Source organism: Xenopus tropicalis, chromosome 10 (assembly GCF_000004195.4).
Source record: "Xenopus tropicalis strain Nigerian chromosome 10, UCB_Xtro_10.0, whole genome shotgun sequence".
NCBI classification, from domain to species: domain Eukaryota; kingdom Metazoa; phylum Chordata; class Amphibia; order Anura; family Pipidae; genus Xenopus; species Xenopus tropicalis.
Window position 1 is genome coordinate 5056265 of NC_030686.2, and position 12290 is coordinate 5068554.

Sequence of the window (12290 nt, forward strand, 5' to 3'; positions counted from 1 at the left end):
TAAATACAAATATCACATTTCTTTAGTAAAAATAATCTTTAATAAAATGTAAATCTGTTTTATAAAGATAACAAAATATAAAATCTGAATGGTCCCTAGAAAAACCAGAGCACCCCCCCCCCCAGACCCATGTGGAGCAGCTGATTGTTGCAGTCGCACGTGCCTTGTGGTTTTTTCTTCTTATAGATTTCATAACTAATTGTTTTATTGCTGTTCCTCCCTCAGCCTAATAATATCTCCCCCTGTGCAACCGAATGCTGTTTGTTCCCGACTATAAGGGGAAAGCTGGAATGGGAGGGGCTCCCTTACTCATGCTGTGCATCAGGGTCAGACGGCCTGAGTCATTTCACAGCAACTGCTAAGGCAGAACAGTAACAAATAAATATAAAATAAAAGTCATCATGAAATGTATTAGAAGCATCTACTAATGAAACATAACCCCCACCAGTCTGATACATGCAAGGGCTCATATACAAAGGCAAGTAGGATCGGGCTGGGGTGTGCAGGGCCCATGAGCTGCCGCCATGGCCCCCCACACTCCTCCAAGGGCCCTATCATGGCCCCCACACCCCACCAAGGGCCCTATCATGGCCCCCACACCCCACCATGGCCCCCCCACACCCCTTCAGGAGCCTGCCATGGCCCCACACCCCTTTAGGGGTCCCCACACCCCGCCATGGCCCCCCACACTCCTCCAAGGGCCCTATCATGGCCCCCACACCCCTCCAGGGACCCCACCATGGCCCCCCACACCCCTCCAGGGACCCCACCATGGCCCCCCACACCCCTCCAGGGACCCCACCATGGCCCCCCACACCCCTCCAGGGACCCCACCATGGCCCCCAACACCCCTTCAGGGCCTACCATGGCCCTCACACCCCTCCAGAGGCCCCGCCATGGCCCCCCACACCCCTTCAGGGTCCCTGCCACCTTATCTTCAGTTTGAACAGGGGAGGGAGTTTATTAGGTGAGTGCCGGTGGAGATTGGGTCTGGGCCGGTGGGGCTCATGGGTGCCCCGCTGGCCCAGTCCAACCCTGTGGGCAAGTTATAAGGGGGCTAGAATGGGTATATAGCACTGAGCGCCACTGCACCCATTGTTACTGCTTTATTGGACTGGGCAGTTTCGCACTCGGACCCCAGGGAACCATCTGTGGGTATTTTGCTGCCAGTTGTTGCACTTTGTGAATGAGCCCCGCGGGGTGGCAGTACGATAGATACAATAGGGGCAAATACAGTGTCATAGATTCACAGCTTTAAAGCATGAAAGGTGCAGTGTGTAATGAGCTATTGGCACTGGGTGCCACTGGGTGCTGTACAGTGTAATACAAGGTGCTTGGAAGTGTGAGATCAGCTGACAGTCCCTCCGGCCAATAGAATTCAGTGCATGTTCGTGGCTACAGGATGGAGCCCTGCGTGTGTTTATGACCATCAGGCAATGTAATTATCAGAGCATTTGGCTGGCGCGCCGGCTTGTAATTAGCGGCATAACGGGCAGCCTGTGCCAAACACACTGTTCTATGGGCAGCGACGCCCGGGGGGGATAGAGGGGCCGGCCGGTGGGGGGGTAACTGTCACCTCCTCTTGCTTGTCAGTATAAATGGTACTGCCCCACGGGGGGCATTGGTGCCAATCAGCAGCTCCTCCATCCGTGCGTTTTGCCCATCGTAACATTTGGCTCAGCAGTCCCACACGCCCCTCGCCATAAGCCAATGTTTGTAGGGGGGGGGGGGCCCTAATACACGGCTCCGTATACGCTGCTCACCAGCCTGCTCCTGTCTCGCTCCGGTTCCAACTTTTGGGATAAAACACTGAGGATCTGATCAAACTTCCGGTACCTCTCTTTCTGCTCCACGGTGGCACCTTTACTGCCCCAGAACAGCCTCAGGGAGAATTCCGTCTGAAAAGCCTCTCCGAGCTCTGGGAGAGCAGTGTGTCCTGTACGGAAAGAGGGAGACACAGAATTATTACTATTATTATATGGTACATAGTCATTATACAGGGAACTCATGTATAATAAGGGATAATGCACCCCCTACTGTAAATGATAAGGATATTAGCAGTCACTGAGGGGTTCTGTGCCCATATAAAGGCACAAGGCTGCAGGCTGAGTTATACAGGGAACTCTGAGTATCACTCATGTATTATAAGGGATAATGTACCCCCTACTGTAAATGATAAGGATATTAGCAGTCACTGAGGGGTTCTGTGCCCCCCATATAAAGGCACAAGGCTGCAGGCTGAGTTATACAGGGAACTCTGAGTATCACTCATGTATTATAAGGGATAATGTACCCCCTACTGTAAATGATAAGGATATTAGCATTTACAGTAGGGAACCCACCTTCCAGCTTGTTCTCTGCATTCTTCTGGTGCAATTCTGCATTTGCTGCATAGGATCTCGCTGCCTGCAGGACTCGGAGCAGCCGGGCGCAGCTTTCCTCCATGGTGCCCCCAGCATCATCCTCTCCCTCCATGGCACGGAGCACCGGCACAATGTGGGGCACCACAACGTCACTCGCCGGGGGCAGCGCAAAACCTGTGAGCAGAAAGCGACATTAGCCCAGAGGCACTGGCTGTGAGACCAACGATTGGGGCACAGAAGGCAGTGATTATTATTATTGATATTATTACTGACACTCATCCAGGTCCCGCAGGGCCGGCTTCAGCTGCTTCTGGAAGGTGATGGCACTTTGGGTGTGAAGTTGCTGCAGGGCCTGCCATGTCTGCTCCAGGCGTGCAACCTGCAGAAGCGACAGTCAGACTCCAACTGCCAACGGCTTGTCAGCCCCCCCCAACCAATGGTTTGTCAGCCCCCCCAACCAATGGTTTGTCAGTCCCCCCCAACCAATGGTTTGTCAGTTCCCCCCAACCAATGGTTTGTCAGCCCCCCCCCCCCCAACCAATGGTTTGTCAGCCCCCCCCCCCCCAACCAATGGTTTGTCAGCCCCCCCCAACCAATGGTTTGTCAGCCCCCCCCCCCCAACCAATGGTTTGTCAGCCCCCCCCCCCCAACCAATGGTTTGTCAGCCCCCCCCAACCGATAGTTTGTCAGCCCCCCCCCCCCCCAACCGATAGTTTGTCAGCCCCCCCCCCCAACTGATAGTTTGTCAGCCCCCCCCCCCAACCGATAGTTTGTCGGCCCCCCCCCCCCCAACCGATAGTTTGTCGGCCCCCCCCAACCCTCCCTATAATGTCTCTCACCTGGGGCAGGGTCAGGGCTTTCATAACGGCAGAGAAGGCAAAGAGGTCCCCCGCGTGGTCTCGCAGCTCCACCGCCAGCTGGATAATGCGATGGAGGGTATGCGCCCTTTCTGAGACGGCTCCTGTGCAGCCCAAGATATCCACGGCGACCCCCAGGCACAGGAGGTGGTGCCTAAGGAGAGAGGGTTGGGGAAGAGACTACAGGTTAGAGACAGACCCATTTGGCACATTGGCTCATCTCTGTACAGAAGAACTGACCTTTCTAGAAGGTCTCGTCTCAGCTGCTGCCCATAGGGTAATGTTAATAGCTCCAGCCCCGAGCGAACTCCCATCATCCTCTGCTGCTCGGGGGTAATGCCCCAAATTCGAATTTCCTGGGGATTAATACATTTTTTTTTTAGCGACTGTATATTGGTCTTCGTTCTTTTTGGTGGTTTTTCAGTTATTTAGTTTATTTAGCAGCTCTCCAGTCTGGAATTTCAGCAGCTGTCCTGTTGGCTAGGGTCTTGTTTCCCTTAGCAACCAGGCAACGGGTTGAATGGGAGACTGGAATATGAATAGGAGAGGAACTGAATATAAATATAAGGAATAAAAAGTAACAACAACAATAAAATTGTAAGCTCACAAAGGAAACGTTTTTCTCGCTGCCGGGGTCAGTGACCCCCATGTGAAAGCGGAAAAGATTTACAAGGGGAAGGCAAATAATTTAAAAAGTACGAAAACTAAATAATGAAGACCAATTGCAAAGTTGCTAGGAACTCAACATCAATGTAAAGGGGTAGTTAATATGTTAGAGAATGTAACTAGCAACTATGCAATTGGTCTTCATTATTTGTTAGAGTTTTTTTACTTGCTCTCTTCGTCACATGGGGGTCACTGACCCCGGCAGCCAAACCCTATTGCTCTGTGAGGCTCCAGTTTTATTGTTACTTTTTATTCCTTATCTTCCAGGCTCTCATTCACGCCACTGCCTGGTTGCTAAGGTAAACAATAACCTAGTAACCAGATAGCTGCTGAACAAAAAGCTAAATAACAAAAATACTGAAAAAAATAAAAAGTGAAGACCAATTGCAAATTGTCTCAGAATATCAAGGGGTTATGGGTACCTTGCAGTCCTCTCGCAGGATATGTAGGGCGCTCTCCTTGCAGTCTCTTTGGCTGACTATCTCTTTGAGTTTGCGCAGGGCCGCCGGCTCCAGGGGTTTGTTTTCGGGAGGCAGCAGAAGAGAATGGAAGGCTGAGGGCTGATAGGAAGAAGTGCTTTGTATCTGTGGTCTGACAAATGGATCCTCCTCTTCCTCAGCAGCCACCGCCGTAGGGACCACGGTCACAGTACTGGCACCGCCCAAAAGTCCAGTTCCGGAACCAACCCCACCTTGGGACTCCTCCGACTCCAGAAAGCCAAAAGTGGTCTCGGTGGCCCGGACGCGGTTTTTCCATCGTTCTTCAGCCTTGCCGTGGTCTACTGGCCTCTTGGGGAACACAGGGACACGGGGGACGAGCTCGGAGTAGGTGTCGCCTTCATCGGGGGGCTCCGAAAGCAGCAAGGATGGGGCCCGGATGGGCTTTGGGGGAGCCTTGGAATGCAGCTGGCTGTCTGAGCCCCGAAGGCCGCTGTTTCCATCTAGGTCTAGGCTGGGGGCCGGAACGGTTTTGGCCCTAAGGACTGGATCACTGCCGGTGCGGAAAAGCGGGGAGAGGGGCGCGGGCATTGGGGTCTGCGCCGGGGGCGACGTTTCTGCTGTGAGGGCTGCGGAGGAACAGATATTGGGGCGTCAGGCAGATAAAGAACGGAGAATATGTATAACAAGCTGTGGTGCCCCTATAACTGGGAAGCATCCTTTGTCTGTCTGTCTGCCTGTTTGCCTGCCTGCCTGCCTACTTGTCTGTCTACCTGCTTGTATATCTGTCTGTCTGCCTGCCTGTATATCTGTCTGTCTGCCCTCTTGTCTGTCTGTCTGCCTGCCTGTCTGTCTGCCTGTGGTTGCCATACCTGAGAGCAGGTTACTGTCAGACTGAGCACTCTGCAGAGGTCTCTCCTTCAGTGCGTCCAGGTTGCCTGGCTGACTCCCGAACCGCTCCTTGGTCCTGGAACACATGGGATTTCTCATCAATAAAGTGGATGATCATTTTTTTGTAGTGTAGGGGTTTGATAAAATAGGCCCCACAGGATGTATACCCATAGGATAGGCCCCGGGAGGGTAATGGTCAAGGTACAATGGGTATAGCTTGGTATATCTATAGTTAATGGGGAGTATCCCCGCAGTTCGGGTTATGGCCACAGGGTGGTGCATAGGCCCATATAAGGGGAATGCAGCCATGTGCTGGGGGCCTGAGTTAAGGGAGAGCCTCTGAGAGCAGAGGTATTCTCCTCATAGGTATATTAGGAGTTCTATGTGTCAGATCACTCTAGGAGTGAGATGTAGTTAGGGAAAAGTTAGAATGGGCAGAAATAGCCCCTCCAGGAGTGGTAGAGGGATTAGAATCCCCCAGCAGTACATCAGCTGGAGTGTAGGGACCCAAGAGTCTAGGTAGGTGGTTAGGCTGCCGCTAGAGGGGGTACTACTCTGAGGGTACTTAGTCGTGAGTACCGGGCATGAGTCCTGGAGGTGGTCCGGCCTGGCGTGAGTACCGGGGAGAGCCCTTAGAGAGGGTCTCTTGGCGTGTAGTACCGGGGAGGACATCTAAAAAGGATCATCTTGGCGGGAGTACCGATAAGATGCCCAACAGGGGTAGGTACTCTAAAGGTTTAAAGAAGGAGAGTGTCCCCTGCACTGTGTTTGTATTGCCACTCCTGGAGAGGTCCTGCCTAATAAACAACCAACTGTTTCATCACAACTGTGTGTTCATCGTGTCTGCCTCAAGGAGCACCTACCTGCCAGTAAGTGAATACCCCAGGGAGGGGATTCCCTTTGGGGGCTTGTGTGAGGTCTCAGGCAGCACTACACCCAAGTATCAAGTCCCAGGGAGGGAGTTGTAGTTCTCCCATAGCAGAGCCCTGGGTGGGGGCACGCCATTTATGAGAGAAATCCCTGCTTCCCCCATAGTAAGCGGGGCTCAGGACTCCTGGAAGCGCCAACCAGTGGCATATCAGCAGGTAGTGCCACAACCGTTTAATAAGTGGGCTACAGTAGGGTAACTTTTTCCACTTTTAGTAATTAGGTGCGGGATTGGGGTACAGAGGAGAGTGCAGTAGTAAGTGGTGTATGATAGTTTGGGTGCGGGATTGGGGTACAGAGGAGAGGGTTATAGTAAGTGGTGGATGACAGTTTGGGTGCGGGATTGGGGTACAGAGGAGAGGGTTATAGTAAGTGGTGTATGACAGTTTGGGTGCGGGATTGGGGTACAGAGGAGAGGGTTATAGTAAGTGGTGGATGACAGTTTGGGTGCGGGATTGGGGTACAGAGGAGAGGGTTATAGTAAGTGGTGGATGATAGCTTGAGTGCGGGATTGGGGTACAGAGGAGAGGGTTATAGTAAGTGGTTTATGACAGTTTGGGTGCGGGATTGGGGTACAGAGGAGAGGGTTATAATAAGTGGTGGATGATAGCTTGAGTGCGGGATTGGGGTACAGAGGAGAGGGTTATAGTAAGTGGTGGATGATAGCTTGAGTGCGGGATTGGGGTACAGAGGAGAGGGTTATAGTAAGTGGTTTATGACAGTTTGGGTGCGGGATTGGGGTACAGAGGAGAGGGTTATAATAAGTGGTGGATGATAGCTTGAGTGCGGGATTGGGGTACAGAGGAGAGGGTTATAGTAAGTGGTGGATGATAGCTTGAGTGCAGGATTGGGGTACAGAGGAGAGGGTTATAGTAAGTGGTGGATGACAGTTTGGGTGCGGGATTGGGGTACAGAGGAGAGGGTTATAGTAAGTGGTGTATGACAGTTTGGGTGCGGGATTGGGGTACAGAGGAGAGGGTTATAGTAAGTGGTGTATGACAGTTTGGGTGCGGGATTGGGGTACAGAGGAGAGGGTTATAGTAAGTGGTGTATGACAATTTGGGTGCGGGATTGGGGTACAGAGGAGAGGGTTATAGTAAGTGGTGTATGACAATTTGGGTGCGGGATTGGGGTACAGAGGAGAGGGTTATAGTAAGTGGTGTATGACAGTTTGGGTGCGGGATTGGGGTACAGAGGAGAGGGTTATAGTAAGTGGTGTATGATAGCTTGGGTGTGGGATTGAGGTATTTTATTCTGATGGGACACAAGGGTGGTGCTTCCTGGGTGGGGGAGACGTGGGCACATGGGAGGGGTAGAAGTCACACAGAATGGTACATTGTTAGGCATGGGGGGGGGCACAATGCTTATTTACCTAAGGAGGCTGCTCTCAGACAGGATGAGGCTTCTCCTGTGGTCTCTGTCCCCCCCGCTGGGGCCATTATGTCTCTCACGCAGGGCAGTAAGGGGCAGGGATCTATTGACCGGCCGTATAATAACTGCGCCCGTAGACTCCGACACCTTCCTCCTGTCCCCCACGTAGGAGCGAACCAGAGCCGGGATGTTATCAAACTGGTCTTGTTCCAACTGGTACAGAGTGCGGGCGATGCCACGCCGGGGGCGCAGAGCCACTGCAATGATCTTAAAGTGTAAGGGCTGCCCCCCGGCGCAGCAACAGCTCAGCACGTAGTCCCCCGGGGAAGAGATGGAGTCGCGGATCAGAAAGTCGCCGTTTGACACCAGCAGCCGCTCGGCATCCTGTGGGGTAAAAGGAGAGTTATATTATGGGGCAGTTAATATCTTGTTGCCGAGTATAAGGCGTTTCCTTCAACAGTTACTGGTGGGTGAGGGCAAGAAAGCCTTCTACTACTTTCATGATAATTGGCTTAGTGGGTTATTGGCCTGCTGTGCCATAGGCCTGGTGTGCTAGTGGCCTAGTGGGTTATTGGCCTGGTGTGCTAGTGGCCTAGTGGGTTATTGGCCTGGTGTGCTAGTGGCCTAGTGGGTTATTGGCCTGGTGTGCCATAGGCCTGGTGTGCTAGTGGCCTAGTGGGTTATTGGCCTGGTGTGCTAGTGGCCTAGTGGGTTATTGGCCTGGTGTGCTAGTGGACTAGTGGGTTATTGGCCTGGTGTGTTATTGGCCTGGTGTGCTAGTGGGTTATTGGCCTGGTGTGCTATTGGCCTGGTGTGCTAGTGGGTTATTGGTCTGGTGTGCTAGTGGCCTAGTGGGTTATTGGCCTGGTGTGCTAGTGGCCTAGTGGGTTATTGGCCTGGTGTGCTATAGGCCTGGTGTGCTAGTGGGTTATTGGTCTGGTGTGCTAGTGGCCTAGTGGGTTATTGGCCTGGTGTGCTAGTGGCCTAGTGGGTTATTGGCCTGGTGTGCTAGTGGCCTAGTGGGTTATTGGCCTGGTGTGCTATAGGCCTGGTGTGCTAGTGGGTTATTGGTCTGGTGTGCTAGTGGCCTAGTGGGTTATTGGCCTGGTGTGCTAGTGGCCTAGTGGGTTATTGGCCTGGTGTGCTAGTGGCCTAGTGGGTTATTGGCCTGGTGTGCCATAGGCCTGGTGTGCTAGTGGCCTAGTGGGTTATTGGCCTGGTGTGCTAGTGGACTAGTGGGTTATTGGCCTGGTGTGTTATTGGCCTGGTGTGCTAGTGGGTTATTGGCCTGGTGTGCTAGTGGGTTATTGGCCTGGTGTGCTATTGGCCTGGTGTGCTAGTGGGTTATTGGTCTGGTGTGCTAGTGGCCTAGTGGGTTATTGGCCTGGTGTGCTAGTGGCCTAGTGGGTTATTGGCCTGGTGTGCTATAGGCCTGGTGTGCTATAGGCCTGGTGTGCTATTGGCCTGGTGTGCTATTGGCCTGGTGTGCTATTGGCCTGGTGTGCTATTGGCCTGGTGTGCTATTGGCCTGGTGTGCTATTGGCCTGGTGTGCTATTGGCCTGGTGGGTTATTGGCCTGGTGTGCTATAGGCCTAGTGGGTTATTGGCCTGGTGTGCTAGTGGCCTAGTGGGTTATTGGCCTGGTGTGCTATAGGCCTGGTGTGCTATTGGCCTGGTGTGCTATTGGCCTGGTGGGTTATTGGCCTGGTGTGCCATAGGCCTGGTGTGCTAGTGGGTTATTGGCCTGGTGTGCTATTGGCCTGGTGTGCTATTGGCCTGGTGGGTTATTGGCCTGGTGTGCTAGTGGCCTGGTGTGCTAGTGGGCTAGTGGCCTAGTGGGCTAGTGGCCTGGTGTGCTATTGGCCTAGTGGGCTATTGGCCTGGTGTGCTAGTGGCCTGGAGTGCTATTGGCCTAGTGGGTTATTGTGTTCTGATCCAATCAAACAAATGTCTAGATGCCTTTAGCCAATTAGCAATGAGCAACAAACAAGAATAGACTCAAGCCGGGCCCCAAGCTGGGGGCCCAGTTGGTATATTAGTGGCGCTGCTGACCTGCCTTGGGAGAGGCCCGTGGTACCAAGCGTGACTCCTCAGGTCTTCGCTGCTCAGTTTCAGCTCCTCCTCCAGCTCCTTCTTCAGGGTGTCGGCACGAGAAGTCATCCTAATTGGCTGAAACAGGACATTGGCATCATGGGAATGTAACGTTACAGCTGGCAGTTTGGTGCCCATGTCCCTGCCCAGAGGGGTTACAGGAGTTGGTCACCTTTGAGTTAACTTAGTATAATGTTGGGAGTTGTGGCAATTTGCAATTGGTCTTCATTATTTATTATTTGTAGTTTTTTTTTTTTTTTTTTAATTATTTACATTTTTGTGCAGCAGCTCGCCAGTCTGCAGTTTTAGCAGCTATCTGGTTGCTAGGATCCAAATTACCTTAGCAACCAGGGAGTGGTCTGAATGAGAGACTAATATATGAATAGGGGAGGGGCTGGATAGAAAAATAAGTAATAAAAAGTAACAATAACAGTAAAACTGGAGCCTCACAGAGCAATAGGGTTTGGCTGCCGGGGTCAGTGACCCCCATTTGAAAGCTGCAAAGAGTCAGAAGAAGAAGGAAAATAATCTCAGAACTATAAAAAATAAATAATGAAGACCAATTGAAAAGTTGCTTAGAACCCCTCAGTGACTGCTAATATCCTTATCATTTACAGTAGGGGGTACATTATCCCTTATAATACATGAGTGATACTCAGAGTTCCCTGTATAACTCAGCCTGCAGCCTTGTGCCTTTATATGGGGGGCACAGAACCCCTCAGTGACTGCTAATATCCTTATCATTTACAGTAGGGGGTACATTATCCCTTATAATACATGAGTGATACTCAGAGTTCCCTGTATAACTCAGCCTGCAGCCTTGTGCCTTTATATGGGGGGCACAGAACCCCTCAGTGACTGCTAATATCCTTATCATTTACAGTAGGGGGTACATTATCCTTTATAATACATGAGTGATACTCAGAGTTCCCTGTATAACTCAGCCTGCAGCCTTGTGCCTTTATATGGGGGGCACAGAACCCCTCAGTGACTGCTAATATCCTTATCATTTACAGTAGGGGGTACATTATCCCTTATAATACATGAGTGATACTCAGAGTTCCCTGTATAACTCAGCCTGCAGCCTTGTGCCTTTATATGGGGGGCACAGAGCCCCTCAGTGACTGCTAATATCCTTATCATTTACAGTAGGGGGTACATTATCCCTTATAATACATGAGTGATACTCAGAGTTCCCTGTATAACTCAGCCTGCAGCCTTGTGCCTTTATATGGGGGGCACAGAACCCCTCAGTGACTGCTAATATCCTTATCATTTACAGTAGGGGGTACATTATCCCTTATAATACATGAGTGATACTCAGAGTTCCCTGTATAACTCAGCCTGCAGCCTTGTGCCTTTATATGGGGGGCACAGAGCCCCTCAGTGACTGCTAATATCCTTATCATTTACAGTAGGGGGTACATTATCCCTTATAATACATGAGTGATACTCAGAGTTCCCCGTATAACTCAGCCTGCAGCCTTGTGCCTTTATATGGGGGGCACAGAACCCCTCAGTGACTGCTAATATCCTTATCATTTACAGTAGGGGGTACATTATCCCTTATAATACATGAGTGATACTCAGAGTTCCCTGTATAACTCAGCCTGCAGCCTTGTGCCTTTATATGGGCACAGAACCCCTCAGTGACTGCTAATATCCTTATCATTGACAGTAGGGGGTACATTATCCCCTTACATTAGCCATACTTCAGAGATAAGAGATATTAGTCAGACTCCCAAGGAAGTTGTCGGGCACCTCCCAACCTACTATAAGATCTCAGCTCCCAGACCCCACATTATATTGCAGATGATGACCCCAAGCAGTGTAACATAAGGCTACGGGGCCCCCCCCTCCCCAAACGTTACCTGATATTGCTGAGTGTGCGGAAGGTGCAGCTCCCCGTCCCCGTTGGCTCACACACATTCCATTGTGTTACCCGGTGGATGATTAAACAGAGAGTGCGGAAATCACGCCCAGTGTCGTCACACACACACACAGCAGGGCCCCCATGCACCGGGACTAAGGAGAAGGCAAGCCCAGGCACAGGGCATGGAATGTCAGCAGGAACACAGAAGCACATGTTATACACACGTCAAGACACGCTGCCCCCCCGAGATATTGCCTGTTGGCCATATGTAGCACGCTCCCTGCCCACGCCGGTCACTCTGCCCCATTAACCCATTGTTTGCCTGAATGATACAACTTTTATATGGGCGTGGAACTCCTCGGGGACTTATAATATCCCTATATGTTACAATAGGGGGCACTTTATTCACTATATATTATAAGGAACTCCTCGGGGGCTTATAATATCCCTATATGTTACAATAGGGGGTACTTTATTCACTATATATTATAAGGAACTCCTCGGGGACTTATAATATCCCTATATGTTACAATAGGGGGCACTTTATTCACTAAATATTATAAGGAACCTCTCGGGGGCTTATAATATCCCTATATGTTACAATAGGGGGTACTTTATTCACTATATATTATAAGGAACTCCTCGGGGGCTTACAATATCCCTATATGTTACAATAGGGGGCACTTTATTCACTATATATTATAAGGAACTCCTCGGGGGCTTATAATATCCCTATATGTTACAATAGGGGGCACTTTATTCACTATATATTATAAGGAACTCCTCGGGGACTTATAATATCCCTATATGTTAC

The 12290-nt window shown here is 51.0% G+C and overlaps 1 protein-coding gene across 1 annotated transcript; it reads right to left on the bottom strand.

The window, feature by feature from the left end:
• On the bottom strand, positions 1-11552 carry LOC101731830 (breast cancer anti-estrogen resistance protein 3). The gene is made up of 10 exons (XM_031894219.1): positions 11475-11552; positions 9565-9681; positions 7514-7896; positions 5196-5290; positions 4309-4952; positions 3461-3576; positions 3203-3374; positions 2637-2742; positions 2343-2537; positions 1-1936 (listed from the first exon to the last, which is right to left on the bottom strand). The coding sequence occupies exons 2-10, from the start codon at positions 9670-9672 to the stop codon at positions 1734-1736; spliced, it is 2022 nt and encodes a 673-aa protein (XP_031750079.1). The 5' UTR covers positions 9673-9681; positions 11475-11552; the 3' UTR covers positions 1-1733.
• Positions 11553-12290: the final 738 nt, after the last annotated feature.

Excerpts from the sequence above, each read along its gene's own strand:
- LOC101731830 (XM_031894219.1), bottom strand. The coding sequence starts at position 9,672 with ATGACTTCTCGTGCCGACACCCTGAAGAAGGAGCTGGAGGAGGAGCTG. Across the intron at positions 3,577-4,308 it reads TCCTGCGAGAGGACTGCAAG|GAAATTCGAATTTGGGGCAT; the intron begins GTACCCATAACC and ends ATTAATCCCCAG. Across the intron at positions 3,375-3,460 it reads AGACGAGACCTTCTAGAAAG|GCACCACCTCCTGTGCCTGG; the intron begins GTCAGTTCTTCT and ends CTCTCTCCTTAG.